This window comes from Salmo salar, chromosome 09, assembly GCF_965601325.2.
Source record: "Salmo salar chromosome 09, fSalSal1, whole genome shotgun sequence".
NCBI classification, from domain to species: domain Eukaryota; kingdom Metazoa; phylum Chordata; class Actinopteri; order Salmoniformes; family Salmonidae; genus Salmo; species Salmo salar.
Window position 1 is genome coordinate 48,280,919 of NC_138299.1, and position 18,630 is coordinate 48,299,548.

Below are 18,630 nucleotides of genomic sequence, written 5' to 3' on the forward strand. Positions count from 1 at the left end.
TGTTACTGTTAGCTAGCTAGATAGCCACGTATAAGTGGTAGCTAGCTGCTACTGTTAGCTAGCTAGATAGCCAGGTAGTTAGCTACCAATTATACGTGGCTAACTTAGATTATTATGATTCACATATACAGTGCCTTGCGAAAGTATTCGGCCCCCTTGAACTTTTCGACCTTTTGCCACATTTCAGGCTTCAAACATAAAGATATAAAACTGTAATTTTTTGTGAAGAATCAACAACAAGTGGGACACAATCATGAAGTGGAACGAAATTGATTGGATATTTCAAACTTTTTTAACAAATAAAAAACTGAAAAATTGGGCGTGCAAAATTATTCAGCCCCCTTAAGTTAATACTTTGTAGCGCCACCTTTTGTTGCGATTACAGCTGTAAGTCGCTTGGGGTATGTCTCTATCAGTTTTGCACATCGAGAGACTGAAATTTTTGCCCATTCCTCCTTGCAAAACAGCTCGAGCTCAGTGAGGTTGGATGGAGAGCGTTTGGGAACAGCAGTTTTCAGTTCTTTCCACAGATTCTCGATTGGATTCAGGTCTGGACGTTGACTTGGCCATTCTAACACCTGGATATGTTTATTTGTGAACCATTCCATTGTAGATTTTGCTTTATGTTTTGGATCATTGTCTTGTTGGAAGACAAATCTCCGTGCCAGTCTCAGGTCTTTTGCAGACTCCATCAGGTTTTCTTCCAGAATGGTCCTGTATTTGGCTCCATCCATCCATCTTCCCATCAATTTTAACCATCTTCCCTGCCCCTGCTGAAGAAAAGCAGGCCCAAACCATGATGCTGCCACCACCATGTTTGACAGTGGGGATGGTGTGTTCAGGGTGATGAGCTGTGTTGCTTTTACGCCAAACATAACGTTTTGCATTGTTGCCAAAAAGTTTGATTTTGGTTTCATCTGACCAGAGCACCTTATTCCACATGTTTGGTGTGTCTTCCAGGTGGCTAGTGGCAAACTTTAAACAACACTTTTTATGGATATTTTTAAGAAATGGCTTTCTTCTTGCCACTCTTCCATAAGGCCAGATTTGTGCAGTATACGACTGATTGTTGTCCTATGGACAGAGTCTCCCACCTCAGCTGTAGATCTCTGCAGTTCATCCAGAGTGATCATGGGCCTCTTGGCTGCATCTCTGATCAGTCTTCTCCTTGTATGAGCTGAAAGTTTAGAGGGAAGGCCGGGTCTTCGTAGATTTGCAGTGGTCTGATACTCCTTCCATTTCAATATTATCGCTTGCACAGTGCTCCTTGGGATGTTTAAAGCTTGGGAAATCTTTTTGTATCCAAATCCGGTTTTAAACTTCTCCACAACAGTATCTCGGACCTGCCTGGTGTGTTCCTTGTTCTTCATGATGCTCTCTGCGCTTTAAACGGACCTCTGAGACTATCACAGAGCAGGTGCATTTATACGGAGACTTGATTACACACGGGTGGATTCTATTTATCATTAGTCATTTAGGTCAACATTGGATCATTCAGACATCCTCACTGAACTTCTGGAGAGAGTTTGCTGCACTGAAAGTAAAGGGGCTGAATAATTTTGCACGGCCAATTTTTCAGTTTTTTATTTGTTAAAAAAGTTTGAAATATCCAATAAATTTCGTTCCACTTCATAATTGTGTCCCACTTGTTGTTGATTCTTCACAAAAAATTACAGTTTTATATCTTTATGTTTGAAGCCTGAAATGTGGCCTTTTGGTCAAAGTTCAAGGGGGCCGAATACTTTCGCAAGGCACTGTAGATGGCTGATAGTTCTGAAGTAAAATGATTGCTTTGTGTATATCTTGTTTTGTCTCTATTTTTGCCATTGTCCTGACTGGAGGAAGGTTCAGTAAATGGTGCTGCTCAGCGTGAGGTAATACAGCAGGGGGAGTGCTGCTCGGCGTGAGGTAATGCAGCAGGGGGAGTGCTGCTCGGCGTGAGGTAATACAGTAGGGGGGAGTGCTGCTCAGAGTGAGGTAATACAGTAGGGGGGAGTGCTGCTCAGAGTGAGGTAATACAGTAGGGGGAGTGCTGCTCAGAGTGAGGTAATACAGTAGGGGGAGTGCTGCTCAGAGTGAGGTAATACAGTAGGGGGAGTGCTGCTCAGGGGTGAGGTAATACAGTAGGCGGAGTGCTGCTCAGAGTGGGGTAACACAGTAGGGGGAGTGCTGCTCGGCGTGAGGTAACACAGTAGGGGGAGTGCTGCTCGGCGTGAGGTAACACAGTAGGGGGAGTGCTGCTCGGCGTGAGGTAACACAGTAGGGGGAGTGCTGCTCGGCGTGAGGTAACACAGTAGGGGGAGTGCTGCTCGGCGTGAGGTAACACAGTAGGGGGAGTGCTGCTCGGCGTGAGGTAACACAGTAGGGGGAGTGCTGCTCGGCGTGAGGTAACACAGTAGGGGGAGTGCTGCTCGGCGTGATGTAACACAGTAGGGGGAGTGCTGCTCGGCGTAAGGTAACACAGTAGGGGGAGTGCTGCTCGGCGTGAGGTGACACAGTAGGGGGAGGGAGTGCTGCTCGGCGTGAGGTAATACAGTGGGGGGGGTGCTGCTGGCCGTGAGGTAATACAGTGGGGGGGTGCTGCTCGGCGTGAGGTAATACAGTAGGGAGGAAGTGATTCTCTAACGTCATGTTTTATGCGATCTCCACACTCTCGTCCTCACAGGAACGTACTCCAGAGAATGCACTCGGAGTGTGGAGCACAATAGTATGCATATTGATAAACAGCCACAGAGTAGGAGTTCAGACAGGACTGATTTTAGATCATGGTTTGACAGGCTGTGGGTGGTGGCTACTGGTGAATCTATCACTATGGGGTTATAGTGGTTAATTTCATATTAGTTTGTAGAGGGCTTGAGTTAGCTGACCACAGCTGTTTATATAAATCGATGTTGTTTTTCAGAAATCACACTGTTACTTGATAAGGACTGGTGTGTAGCAGCATACAGTACATAACACATTCATAATAATTTGTCAACGCTCTGTATGTGTCAACAACTTCAATTTATTAGGTACACCCATCTAGTACAGGGTCTGACACCCCCCCCCCCCCATTTTCATCCAGAACAGCCTAAATTCTTCGGGCATTCTACACGGTGTCGGAAACATTCCACAGGGATGTTGGTCCATGCTGACGTGATGGCATCACACAGTTTCTGCATATTGAACGGTGGTACATTTATGCTGTGAACAGCCCGTTCCATCTCATCCCAAATATGCTCCATTTCTCATGTCAAACTCATTCCATGGAGTGCCATGTGCTTGCAGGTTTTCACTCCTCCCTTGATTGATGAGTTAAGGTCACTGTAAGGAACTCCCCTCACCTGGTTGTCTAGGTCTTAATTGAAAGGGGAAAAACCTGCCGACAGGAGGCTCTCCATGGAATGAGTTTGACACCTCCACTCTACTGGGCTGTGGTCTGGGGACTGAACAGGACACTGAAGTAAACTAAACTCGTTGTCTTGTTCCAGGCAATGTTTTTCCACTCTTCAATTGTCCAGTGTTGGTGATCACGTGCCTACTGGAGCCTCTTCTCATTGTTTTTAGCTGATAGGAGTGTAGCCCGGTGTTGGCCGTCTGCCGCTGCAGCCCGGTGTGTGTTGGCCGTCTGCCGCTGCAGCCCGGTGTGTGTTGGCCGTCTGCCGCTGCAGCCCGGTGTGTGTTGGCCGTCTGCCGCTGCAGCCCGGTGTGTGTTGGCCGTCTGCCGCTGCAGCCCGGTGTGTGTTGGCCGTCTGCCGCTGTGCTTTAGCCCATCTGTGACAAGGACTGACGAGTTGTGCGTTCCGAGATGTTCTGCAATCCACTGTTGTACTGAGACGTTTTTTACCTGTTTCTGGCCCGCCTGTTAACTTGCACAATTTTTGCTATTCTCCTTCGACCTCTCTCTTTGCCCACAGGACTGCCGCTGACTGGAGGATTTTTGTTCGTCACACATTCTCTGTAAACCCTAGACACCGGTGCGCCTGGCACTGACGATTATACCACGCTCAAGGTCACTCATTTTGCCCACTCAATCGAAACAGTAACTGAATGCCTCGATGCCTGTCTGCCGGCTTTACATAGCAAACCACGGCCACACTGTCTGTAGAAGCGATCCATTTTCGTGAACTGGGTGGTGTACCTAATAAACTGACCGTGGAGTGTATTTGTTTTGTCACCGTAGTATCACTTATACTGCAATGAAAAACATGCAGGTGCTGCCCTAAGCATGTCATATGTTCTTATGTGCTTCTCTTTGGGTTACGAATGGGGTATGAAGTCCTTATCTAGGTATCCTTCAACTAAAGTGTTCTAATTAAGTAATAAGGCACAACGGTGTGTGGTATATGGCCAATATACTACGGCTAAGGGCTGCTCTTTAGGCACGACGCAACGCGGACTGCCTGGACACAGCCCTTAGCCGTGGTATATTGGCCATATACCACAAACCCCCGAGGTGCCCTTATTGCTATTATAAACTGGTAACCAATGTAATTAGAGCAGTAAAAATACAAGTTTTGTCATACCCGTGGTATACAGTCAGATATACCACGGGTGTCAGCCAATCAGAATTCAGGGCTCGAACCACCCAGTTTATAATATTTAGATTTAGCGTTCTATGGGTCGAACTCCAAGTACAACCCGTTGCCTGATGTTCATGTGGTAATTTGTGGTCTATTGTGTCTTTCCTAAAGGTAACGACGAACAGGTCATCCTACATGATATAGAGCAGTGAGTATATTATTAGTCTTCATCAGTGTTTTACTTAACTGGAATCTGGACTGTCTTCTGCCACTTGTTCCACCCCATCTCCTTGTATCTGCCTCGAGCTCTTACAAAGTGTTTACTCTCTGAAATACTCATACGCATGTTTTATGTTTTTAGTCACAAATGTATGTTTTTATTTAAATTACAACTCCTCTCCCTCATATACCAGCATGACATTAAAGTAGACGGTGCTACTTAGAATGCATGTGGGTCTTTCTGTAAATAAAGTGGTCAACATTTTTTAATTTTTTTTAAACAGTTTGATATACATTTAAATATGATTTTTCTTGCAGCTTCACATGTGTAGTTACAGGAATAATGGTCTTAGAACACCTAGCAACAACAAAACATATTCAGTACCAGTCAGAAGTTTGGACACACCTACTCATTCAAGTGTTTTTCTTAGTAAAAAATTATTTTCTACATTGTAGAATAATAGTGAAGACATCAGAACTATGAAATAACACATATGGAATCATGTAGTAATCAAAAAAAGTGTTGAACAAATCAAAATATATTTTATGTTTTAGATTGTTCAAAGTAGCCACCCTTTGCCTTGATGACAGCTTTGCACACTCTTGGGATTCTCTCAAACAGCTTCATGAGGTAGTCACCTGAAATGCATTTCAATTAACAGGTGTGCCTTGTTAAAAGTTCATTTGTGGGAGTTGCAGCGATGAGACAAGACTGTAACTACCAATTGGATACCATGAAATTGGGGAGAAAAATGGGTAAAAGTTTTTTTTAAAGAGTAGCTTAATGGATTATCTCCGCGTGTGGTTCCCACCGTGAAGCATGGAGGAGGTGGTGTCGGGGTGCTTTGCTGGTGACACTGTCTGTGATTTATTTTGAATTTACATTTACATTTTAGTCATTTAGCAGACGCTCTTATCCAGAGCGACTTACAGTAGTGAATGCATACATTTCATACATTTTTTTTTTCTTCTGTGCTGGCCCCCCGTGGGAAACGAACCCACAACCCTGGTGTTGCAAACACCATGCTCTACCAACTGAGCTACAGGGAAGAATTCAAGGCACACTTAACCAGCATGGCTTCCACAGCATTCTGTAGCGATATGCCATCCCATCTGGTTTGGGATTAGTGGGAGTCATTTGTTTTTCAACAGGACAATGACCCAACACACCTCCAGGCTGTGTAAGAGCTATTTGACCAAGAAGGAGAGTGATGGATGCTGCATCAGATGACCTGGCCTCCACAATCACCCAACCTTAACCCAATTGAGATGGTTTGGGATGAGTTGGACCACAGAGTGAAGGAAAAGCAGCCAACAATTGCTCAGCATATGTGGGAACTCCTTCAAGACTGTTGGAAAAGCATCCAGGTGAAGCTGGTTGAGAGAATGCCACGAGTGTGCAAAGCTGACAAGGCAAAGGGTGGCTACTTTGAAGAATCTAGAACATAAAATATGTTTTGATTTGTTCAACACTTTTTTTTTTGTTGGTTACTACATGATTCCATATGTGTTATTTCATAGTTTTGATGTCTTCACTATTATTCTACAATGTAAAAAATAAAGAAAAACCCTTGAATGAGTTGGTGTGTCCAAACTTGACTGGTACAGTACATGCCATTAAAAATGGCACATGCCTAGTAACCAGTTCTGTTTGTGCTAAACCTTCAAGAAGAATGAACAAGATCAACAGAATTTCTATATTTTTTAATAGTTGATCAAATATAATACAATAAGTTCTGTCATTGTCAATAATAGTGATAATATATAATAATGACAAACTCTTAAAACTGTGTGTGTGAACTAGACATCAGTCTTGCTTCCTCTTTCCTTGTTTCCTCCACTCCTTGCCTCTCCTTGATAGTGTATTGGAGCCCAAGGGGTGGAACCTTCCCTCTCCCCCAATGTGCTTTGAGAGGGAGGTGAAGAGACCATCTCAATAGCATGTCCTTCATTCCTCACGTCCTCTCTTCGACTTCTCAAAACCCATTGGTTAAGTAGGTGAGATGGTTTTGAGGAGGAGAGTGGATGTAACCAATCAAGAAAATGCAATTGAGATTCTCCCAAGGACAGAGGAATGCAAATATTTGACATCTACTAAAGATGTTGACAGTATGAGACTGACTGAGCTACCATTAATTACCATGGCCTGTCCAGAAACAACAGCTAGCTCCTGCTGCCCGGTGTCTAGACACTTCGGGTGTGTGATGGACCTACAGTACGACACAGGCATTGGTTGGGATGTTTCATTCCATTGTTATACACAGATTTGCACAGGTGTACGCTGGACACACCCATAGCACCCTATCAGGCTGATCAGACAGGTCTGGGTAGCTGGAGACACCCACAGCACTCTATCAGACAGGTCTGGGTAGCTGGAGACACCCACAGCACCCTATCAGACAGGTCTGGGTAGCTGGAGACACCCACAGCACCCTATCAGACAGGTCTGGGTAGCTGGACACACCCACAGCACCCTGTCAGGCTGATCAGACAGGTCTGGGTAGCTGGACACACCCATAGCACCCTATCAGGCTGATCAGACAGGTCTGGGTAGCTGGACACACCCACAGCACCCTATCATGCTGATCAGACAGGTCTGGGTAGCTGGACACACCCATAACACCCTATCAGGCTGCTCAGACAGGTCTGGGTAGCTGGAGACACCCACAGCACCCTATCAGGCTGATCAGACAGGTCTGGGTAGCTGGAGACACCCACAGCACCCTATCAGGCTGATCAGACAGGTCTGGGTAGCTGGACACACCCCTAGCACCCTATCAGGCTGATCAGACAGGTCTGGGTAGCTGGACACACCCACAGCACCCTATCAGACAGGTCTGGGTAGCTGGAGACACCCACAGCACCCTATCAGACAGGTCTGGGTAGCTGGACACACCCACAGCACCCTATCAGGCTGATCAGACAGGTCTGGGTAGCTGGACACACCCACAGCACCCTATCATGCTGATCAGACAGGTCTGGGTAGCTGGACACACCCATAGCACCCTATCAGGCTGCTCAGACAGGTCTGGGTAGCTAGAGACACCCACAGCACCCTATCAGGCTGATCAGACAGGTCTGGGTAGCTGGAGACACCCACAGCACCCTATCAGGCTGATCAGACAGGTCTGGGTAGCTGGACACACCCATAGCACCCTATCAGGCTGATCAGACAGGTCTGGGTAGCTGGACACACCCACAGCACCCTATCAGACAGGTCTGGGTAGCTGGAGACACCCACAGCACCCTATCAGGCTGATCAGACAGGTCTGGGTAGCTGGAGACACCCACAGCACCCTATCAGGCTGATCAGACAGGTCTGGGTAGCTGGAGACACCCACAGCACCCTATCAGGCTGATCAGACAGGTCTGGGTAGCTGGAGACACCCACAGCACCCTATCAGGCTGATCAGACAGGTCTGGGTAGCTGGAGACACCCACAGCACCCTATCAGGCTGATCAGACAGGTCTGGGTAGCTGGCGACCTGCTGGAAACCAGTGAAAGGATATATTTACATGTGTACTATTTACATTCTTGCTTCATTCCAACTAGTTAAATGTGCAACCACTGACTAACTATAGCTAGGGCATATCTCTTAGTTTAACAATAGATACTGTTGTTTTGGCTCCATAGCATCATCATTTATTAAGATTACCAATGGTTAGCTAGGTAGCTAGGCTGTATCAGCCAGCTAACCATTTACAGTAACAGCAGTTCATTAATAAGCCAATACACATCTTAATCAGAAATTGAGATCTTACCTTATCTTGGCGCTGTGGCACGGTATAGGCAGCTATTGGTAGGTAATAGATTGGCATTAGAAGGGTGACCACCTACTTTGAAAGGACTGGAAGTGTTGGTTGGTCACTTGACCAGGCATTCCACCTTTAACCCCACCCACATTTGAACATTGAAATATCAAGTCATATTTTGGTTTTGTATGCAAAAATAAGCATACTTTTTAAATTCCTATTCAAAAAAACAAACAGGCCATTTTTCACATTCCTGATTGCTTCCTTTTAACTTGGAAAACAAACAAGAGCTTAGCTCAGGAATCTAGATTTAATGTTCTCCACAAAGTAGGCTAATTAACTTCACCGACGTAACAACATACACACATGTTTTGTCAATCCTCCAGACCAAAATGAATTCATGCGCTTTGGCTGTTATGTGCAGTATCACATACGCTTCAGTAGTAATAAGTGGCTTCATTCTAAGTGGTAGTTTAGTAGTAATACCTGGCTTTATTCTAAGTGGTAGGTTTAGTAGTAATACCTGGCTTTATTCTAAGTGGTACTGTAGGTTAGTAGTAATACCTGGCTTTATTCTAAGTGGTAGGTTAGTAGTAATACCTGGCTTTATTCTAAGTGGTAGGTTAGTAGTAATACCTGGCTTTATTCTAAGTGGTAGGTTTAGTAGTAATACCTGGCTTTATTCTAAGTGGTAGGTTTAGTAGTAATACCTGGCTTTATTCTAAGTGGTACTGTAGGTTAGTAGTAATACCTGGCTTTATTCTAAGTGGTAGGTTAGTAGTAATACCTGGCTTTATTCTAAGTGGTAGGTTTAGTAGTAATACCTGGCTTTATTCTAAGTGGTACTGTAGGTTAGTAGTAATACCTGGCTTTATTCTAAGTGGTACTGTAGGTTAGTAGTAATACCTGGCTTTATTCTAAGTGGTACTGTAGGTTAGTAGTAATACCTGGCTTTATTCTAAGTGGTACTGTAGGTTAGTAGTAATACCTGGCTTTATTCTAAGTGGTACTGTAGGTTAGTAGTAATACCTGGCTTTATTCTAAGTGGTACTGTAGGTTAGTAGTAATACCTGGCTTTATTCTAAGTGGTACTGTAGGTTAGTAGTAATACCTGGCTTTATTCTAAGTGGTACTGTAGGTTAGTAGTAATACCTGGCTTTATTCTAAGTGGTACTGTAGGTTAGTAGTAATACCTGGCTTCATTCTAAGTGGTAGGTTTAGTAGTAATACCTGGCTTTATTCTAAGTGGTAGGTTTAGTAGTAATACCTGGCTTTATTCTAAGTGGTAGGTTTAGTAGTAATACCTGGCTTTATTCTAAGTGGTAGGTTTAGTAGTAATACCTGGCTTTATTCTAAGTGGTAGGTTTAGTAGTAATACCTGGCTTTATTCTAAGTGGTAGGTTTAGTAGTAATACCTGGCTTTATTCTAAGTGGTAGGTTTAGTAGTAATACCTGGCTTTATTCTAAGTGGTACTGTAGGTTAGTAGTAATACCTGGCTTTATTCTAAGTGGTACTGTAGGTTAGTAGTAATACCTGGCTTTATTCTAAGTGGTACTGTAGGTTAGTAGTAATACCTGGCTTTATTCTAAGTGGTACTGTAGGTTAGTAGTAATACCTGGCTTCATTCTAAGTGGTAGGTTTAGTAGTAATACCTGGCTTTATTCTAAGTGGTAGGTTTAGTAGTAATACCTGGCTTTATTCTAAGTGGTAGGTTTAGTAGTAATACCTGGCTTTATTCTAAGTGGTAGGTTTAGTAGTAATACCTGGCTTTATTCTAAGTGGTAGGTTTAGTAGTAATACCTGGCTTTATTCTAAGTGGTAGGTTTAGTAGTAATACCTGGCTTTATTCTAAGTGGTAGGTTTAGTAGTAATACCTGGCTTTATTCTAAGTGGTAGGTTTAGTAGTAATACCTGGCTTTATTCTAAGTGGTAGGTTAGTAGTAATACCTGGCTTTATTCTAAGTGGTAGGGTTAGTAGTAATACCTGGCTTTATTCTAAGTGGTAGGTTTAGTAGTAATACCTGGCTTTATTCTAAGTGGTAGGTTTAGTAGTAATACCTGGCTTTATTCTAAGTGGTAGGTTAGTAGTAATACCTGGCTTCTCTTGAGGTCAGATCCTTTGTTATTTTAAATCATAAAACAGCATTTAAATGTTTTTCGCTTATAGCTTACCACTTAGAATGCATGCCCAATACATTGCTTCAATCTAAGTGGTACGTTAGTCTTGAAACAGTATTTAAATAATGATGTATATTCTTGCCTTCAGAGGTGAGACTCTTTGTTACGAACTAAACAGGATTTAAATAAAGTTTTATTCTCTTCCACCAGAGGTGTTACTACTTAGAAGCCATGTATCGGTCATGCATTCTAAGTGTTATGTTTAATCAAATGTATTTATATAGCCCTTCTTACATCAGCTGATATCTCAAAGTGCTGTACAGAAACCCAGCCTAAAACCCCAAACAGCAAGCAATGCAGGTGTAGAAGCACGGTGGCTAGGAAAAACTCCCTAGAAAGGCCAAAACCTAGGAAGAAACCTAGAGAGGAACCAGGCTATGAGGGGTGGTCAGTTCTCTTCTGGCTGTGCCGGGTGGAGATTATAACAGCACATGGCCAAGATGTTAAAATGTTCATAAATGACCAGCATGGTCAAATAATAATAATCATAGTAGTTGTCGAGGGTGCAACAAGTCAGTAACACAAGAGTAAGTGTCAGTTGTCTTTTTCATAGCTGATCATTGAGAGTATCTCTACCGCTCCTGCTGTCTCTAGAGAGTTGAAAACAGCAGTTCTGGGACAGGTAGCACGTCCAGTGAACAGGTCAGGGTTCCAGCAGGTCTGGGACAGGTACCACGTCCACTGAACCAGTCCGGTGAATACATTGCTTCTTTCTAAGTGGTAGGTTAGTACTATTTATTTTATGGGCATTGAAACCACATTTAGATAACACATATCTCCTCATATACAGTGCATTCGGGAAGTATTCAGACACCTTGACTTTTTTCACATTTTGTTACGTGACATCCTTATTCTAAAATTGATGTGGGAAAAAAACAATTTAATCAATCTACACACAATACCCCATAATGACAAAGCAAAAACAGGTTTTTGGAAATGTTTTCAAATGTAAAAAAATATAATTTTTTTTTAAATGATTTCACATTTGTCATTTTAGGGGTATTGTGTGTAGATTGAGGAATTTTTATTTTATTTAATCCATTTTAGAATAAGGCTGTAACGTAACAAAGTGGAAAAGTTGAAGGGGTCTGAATACTTTCCGAATGCACTGTTGGCCTATCAGGGAAATATTGACACAGATATTGACTTTGCTATTGTACATGAAGCAGCTGTATTCTGTTTTCCTCCAGAGGTGAGACTCTGAACGTGTTTCTTCATGATGATGCTGTGTACGGCCTGTCAGTCAGCCCCGTTAATGACAACGTGTTCGCCAGCTCCTCTGACGACGGACGGGTCCTCATCTGGGACACGCGGCAGCCGCCACACGGAGGTAATAATAATATACTGAACAAAAATATAAACGCAACAATTTCAACGATTTTACTGAGTTACAGGAAATCTGTCAATTTTAAAGAAATTCATTAGACCCTAATCTACGGATTTCACGACTGGGCAGGGGCGCAGCCATGGGTGGGCCTGGGTGGGCAGGGGCGCAGCCATGGGTGGGCCTGGGTGGGCAGGGGCGCAGCCATGGGTCGGCCTGGGTGGGCATGGGCGCAGCCATGGGTGGGCCTGGGTGGGCATGGGCGCAGCCATGGGTGGGCCTGGGTGGGCAGGGGCGCAGCCATGGGTGGGCCTGGGTGGGCATGGGCGCAGCCATGGGTGGGCATGGGTGGGCAGGGGCGCAGCCATGGGTGGGCCTGGGTGGGCAGGGGCGCAGCCATGGGTGGGCCTGGGTGGGCATGGGCGCAGCCATGGGTGGGCATGGGTGGGCCTGGGTGGGCAGGGGCACAGCCATGGGTCGGCCTGGGAGGGCATAGGCCCACCCACTCAACACTATACATGTCAGCTACTACAGCGACTGCAACACTTAACAAAGAGCTGCAGTTCGTTTCAGAGTGGGTGGCAAGGAATAAGTTAGTCGTAAATATTTCCAAAACTAAAAGCATCGTATTTAGGACAAATCATTCACTAAACCCTAAACCTCAACTACATCTCATAATGAATAATGTGGAAATTGAGCAAGTTGAGGTGACTAAAGTGCTTGTAGTAACCCTGGATTGTAAACTGTCCTGGTCAAAACATATTGATGCAACAGTAGCTAAGATGGGGAGAAGTCTGTCCGTAGTAAAGCGCTGCTCTGCCTTCTTAACAACACTATCAACAAGGCAGGTCCTACAGGCCCTTGTTTTGTCTCACCTGGACTACTGTTCAGTCGTGTGTTCAGGTGCAACAAAGAGGGACTTAGGAAAATTACAGTTGGCTCAGAACAGGGCAGCACAGCTGGTCCTTTAAAGTACAGAGAGCTAACATTAATGACATGCATGTCAATCTCTCCTGGCTCAAAGTGGAAGAGAGATTGACATCATAATTCATTGTTTTTGTAATAAGTGTTGACATTCTGAATGCACTGAGGTGTCTGTTTTAAACTACTGGCACACAGCTCAGACATCCATGCATACCCCACAAGACATGTCACCAGAGGTCTCTTCACAGTCCCCAAGTCCAGAACAGACTATGGGAGGCGCACAGTACTACATAGAGCCATGACTACATGGAACTCTATTCCACATCAAGTAACTGACGCAAGCAGTAAAATTAGATTTAAAAAACAGATAAAAAAAAAACACCTTATGGAACTGCAGGGACTGTGACAAACATAGGGACAGACACACGTATACACACACACACGATAACATACGCACTATACACACACACGATAACATACGCACTACACACACACACGATAACATACGCACTATACACACACACGATAACATACGCACTATACACACACACGATAACATACGCACTATACACACACACGATAACATACGCACTACACACACACACGATAACATACGCACTATACACACACACGATAACATACGCACTATACACACACACGATAACATGCGCACTATACACACACACGATAACATGCGCACTATACACACACACGATAACATACGCACTATACACACACACAATAACATACGCACTATACACACACACACGATAACATACGCACTATACACACACACGATAACATACGCACTATACACACACACGATAACATACGCACTATACACACACACGATAACATACGCACTATACACACACACGATAACATAGCGCACTATACACACACACGATAACATACGCACTATACACACACACGATAACATGCGCACTATACACACACACGATAACATACGCACTATACACACACACGATAACATGCGCACTATACACACACACGATAACATACGCACTATACACACACACGATAACATGCGCACTATACACACACACGATAACATACGCACTATACACACACACGATAACATGCGCACTATACACACACACACGATAACATGCGCACTATACACACACACACGATAACATGCGCACTATACACACACACGATAACATGCGCACTATACACACACACGATAACATACGCACTATACACACACACGATAACATGCGCACTATACACACACACGATAACATGCGCACTATACACACACACACGATAACATGCGCACTATACACACACACGATAACATGCGCACTATACACACACACGATAACATACGCACTATACACACACACGATAACATACGCACTATACACACACACGATAACATGCGCACTATACACACACACGATAACATGCGCACTATACACACACACGATAACATACGCACTATACACACACACACACGATAACATACGCACTATACACACACACACGATAACATACGCACTATACACACACACACGATAACATACGCACTATACACACACACACGATAACATACGCACTATCACACACACACACGATAACATACGCACTATACACACACACACGATAACATACGCACTATCCACACACGATAACATACGCACTATACACACACACACGATAACATACGCACTATACACACACACACGATAACATACGCACTATACACACACACACGATAACATACGCACTATACACACACACACGATAACATACGCACTATACACACACACACGATAACATACGCACTATACACACGATAACATACGCACTATACACACGATAACATACGCACTATACACACGATAACATACGCACTATACACACCGATAACATACGCACTATACACACGATAACATACGCACTATACACACACACACGATAACATACGCACTATACACACACACACGATAACATACGCACTATACACACACACACACACGATAACATACGCACTATACACACACACACACACACACGATAACATACGCACTATACACACACACACACGATAACATACGCACTATACACACATGGATTTTGTGTTGTAGATATATGGTAGTGGAGTAGGGGCCTGAGGGCACACACTTATTAGTGTGTTGTGAAATTTGTAATGTTTTTAAAATTGTATAACTGCCTTAATTCTGCCAGACCCCAGGAAGAGTAGCTCCTGCCTTGGCAGCAGCTAATGGGGATCCATAATAAATACTTGGGAGACTGGCCCACCCACTGGGGAGCAAGGCCCAGCCAATCAGAATTTGTTTTTCCCCACAAAAGGGCTTTATTCCTGTGGCATTGTGTTGTGTAACAAAACGGCACATTTTTAAAGTGGCCTTTTATTGTCCCCAGCACAAGGTGCACCTGTGTAATGATCATGCTGTTTAATCAGCTTCTTGATAGGCCACACCTGTCAGGTGGACGTATTATCTTGGTAAAGGAGAAATGCTCACTAACAGGGATGTAAACAAATTTGTGCCCAACATTTGAGATAAATAAGCTTTCTGTGCGTATGGAACAATTCTGGGATATTTTATTTCAGCTCATGAAACATGGGACCAACACTTTACATGTTAGTTGACTTGCGTAATTAAATAAAGGTTAAATAAATAAATGTTTATGTTGCATTTTTCTATTTTTGTTAAATATTTTTCAGTGTATTATTGTGTATATAAAACATATTGCGATAGGCCTACACCTGATCAATAACAATGTCATCTGAGTTAAATACATGTGTATTTCAGAGCCCTTCTGTCTGGCCAATTACCCATCAGCGTTCCACAGTGTGATGTTCAACCCGGCAGAGCCCAGACTGCTGGCTACAGCCAACTCCAAGGAGGGGGTGGGGCTGTGGGACATCCGCAAGCCTCGCACGTGAGACCTTCTGTTAACTGTCACACTCAGAACTTTCAGGCTGTAACCCAGCATCTGTTTTACCCAATTTGTCCACCAGAGGGCACTGTGTTATTATTTAATTCACTCATTTCTTACATTGCTTCTATTCTGACCATATAAGATTGAAACTGCCTCTAAATGTAATCAGATATAAGTATCCTCCCTTTATTTTGCTCCTCTTTATGTACACTGTCGTGTCAATCACTTTTTTTTATTTTATAAAGCCATTTTTACATCAGCAGCTGTCACAGTGCTTCAACAAACAGTCAAGCAAAGCAGAAGCGCAGTGGCCAGGAAAAATTCCCTTGAAGGAAGAAACCTAGAGAGAAACATGGCTGCCGCTCTTCTTTCCTAATCCACCTCTCGTTTCTCTCTCCGTCTCCCAGTTCTCTGCTGCGGTACGGCGGCAGCATGTCCCTCCAGAGTGCTATGTCGGTGCGTTTTAACAGCGCAGGGACTCAGCTCCTGGCCCTGCGTCGCAGGCTACCCCCGGTCCTCTACGAGCTACACTCTCGCCTACCCAGCTTCCAGTTCGACAACCAGGGCTACTTCAACTCCTGTACCATGAAGAGCTGCTGCTTCGCTGGAGACAAGGATCAGGTAAGCCCTTGGGGCTATGGATGGCATCCCAAATGGCACGCTGTTCCCTACATAGTGCACCCCCTACAGCTTGTAGAGCCCTACAGGCCCTGGTCAAAAGTAGAGCACTATATAGGGAATAGGGTCTAAAGGAGTGCACTATATAGGGAATAGGGTCTAAAGGAGTGCACTATATAGGGAATAGGGTCTAAAGGAGTGCACTATATAGGGTCTAAAGGAGTGCACTATATAGGGAATAGGGTCTAAAGGAGTGCACTATATAGGGTCTAAAGGAGTGCACTATATAGGGAATAGGGTCTAAAGGAGTGCACTATATAGGGAATAGGGTCTAAAGGAGTGCACTATATAGGGAATAGGGACTAAAGTAGTGCATTATATAGGGTCTAAAGGAGTGCACTATATAGGGAATAGGGTCTAAAGGAGGGCACTATATAGGGAATAGGGACTAAAGTAGTGCACTATATAGGGTCTAAAGGAGTGCACTATATAGAGAATAGGGTCTAAAGGAGTGCACTATATAGGATCTAAAGGAGTGCACTATATAGGGAATAGGGTCTAAAGTAGTCCACTATATAGGGAATCTGGTCTAAAGTAGTGCACTATATAGGGAATAGGCTCTAAAGTAGTGCACTATATAGGGAATAGGCTCTAAAGTAGTGCACTATATAGAGAATAGGGTCTAAAGGAGTGCACTATATAGGGAATAGGGTCTAAAGGAGTGCACTATATAGGGAATAGGGTCTAAAGGAGTGCACTATATAGGGAATAGGGACTAAAGTAGTGCATTATATAGGGTCTAAAGGAGTGCACTATATAGGGAATAGGGTCTAAAGGAGGGCACTATATAGGGAATAGGGACTAAAGTAGTGCACTATATAGGGTCTAAAGGAGTGCACTATATAGAGAATAGGGTCTAAAGGAGTGCACTATATAGGATCTAAAGGAGTGCACTATATAGGGAATAGGGTCTAAAGTAGTCCACTATATAGGGAATCGGGTCTAAAGTAGTGCACTATATAGGGAATAGGCTCTAAAGTAGTGCACTATATAGGGAATAGGCTCTAAAGTAGTGCACTATATAGAGAATAGGGTCTAAAGGAGTGCACTATATAGAGAATAGGGTCTAAAGGAGTGCACTATATAGAGAATAGGGTCTAAAGTAGAGCACTATATAGGGAATAGGGTCTAAAGTAGAGCACTATATAGGGAATAGGGTCTAAAGGAGTGCACTATATAGGGTCCAAAGGAGTTCACTATATAGGGTCTAAAGGAGTGCACTATATAGGAAATAGGGTCTAAAGGAGTGCACTATATAGAGAATAGGGTCTAAAGGAGTGCACTATATAGAGAATAGGGTCTAAAGGAGTGCACTATATAGGGAATAGGGTCTAAAGGAGTGCACTATATAGGGAATAGGGTCTAAAGGAGGGACTATATAGGGAATAGGGTCTAAAGGAGTGCACTATATAGGGAATAGGGTCTAAAGGAGTGCACTATATAGGGAATAGGGTCTAAAGGAGGGCACTATATAGGGAATAGGGTCTAAAGGAGGGCACTATATAGAGAATAGGGTCTAAAGTAGTGCACTATATAGGGAATAGGGTCTAAAGGAGTGCACTATATAGAGAATAGGGTCTAAAGGAGTGCACTATATAGGGAATAGGGTCTAAAGGAGGGCACTATATAGGGAATAGGGTCTAAAGGAGGGCACTATATAGGGAGTAGGGTCTAAAGGAGTGCACTATATAGGGAATAGGGCCTAAAGGAGTGCACTGAATAGGGTCTAAAGGAGGGCACTATATAGGGAATAGGGTCTAAAGGAGTGCACTATATAGGAAATAGGGTCTAAAGGAGGGCACTATATAGGGAATAGGGTCTAAAGGAGTGCACTGAATAGGGTCTAAAGGAGGGCACTATATAGGGAATAGGGTCTAAAGGAGGGCACTATATAGGGAATACGGTCTAAATTAGTGCACTATATAGGGAATAGGGTCTAAAGGAGGGCACTATATAGGGTCTAAAGGAGTCACTGAATAGGGTCTAAAGGAGGGCACTATATAGGGAATAGGGTCTAAATTAGTGCACTATATAGGGAATAGGGCCTAAAGGAGGGCACTATATAGGGAATAGGGCCTAAAGGAGTGCACTATATAGGGAATAGGGTCTAAAGGAGT

At 43.8% G+C, this 18,630-nt stretch overlaps 1 protein-coding gene across 2 annotated transcripts in view; it reads left to right on the forward strand.

The window, feature by feature from the left end:
* The window catches only part of LOC106611461 (DDB1- and CUL4-associated factor 5), a 75,911-nt gene that overhangs the window by 3,274 nt on the left and 54,007 nt on the right, over positions 1-18,630 (forward strand). For both annotated transcript variants that reach the window (XM_082955815.1, XM_014211675.3), the window contains exons 3-6: positions 4,674-4,710; positions 11,844-11,983; positions 15,706-15,835; positions 16,243-16,456. In XM_082955815.1, the coding sequence (XP_082811941.1) occupies positions 4,674-4,710; positions 11,844-11,983; positions 15,706-15,835; positions 16,243-16,456 (521 nt within the window). The remainder of the gene's footprint in view (positions 1-4,673; positions 4,711-11,843; positions 11,984-15,705; positions 15,836-16,242; positions 16,457-18,630) is intronic.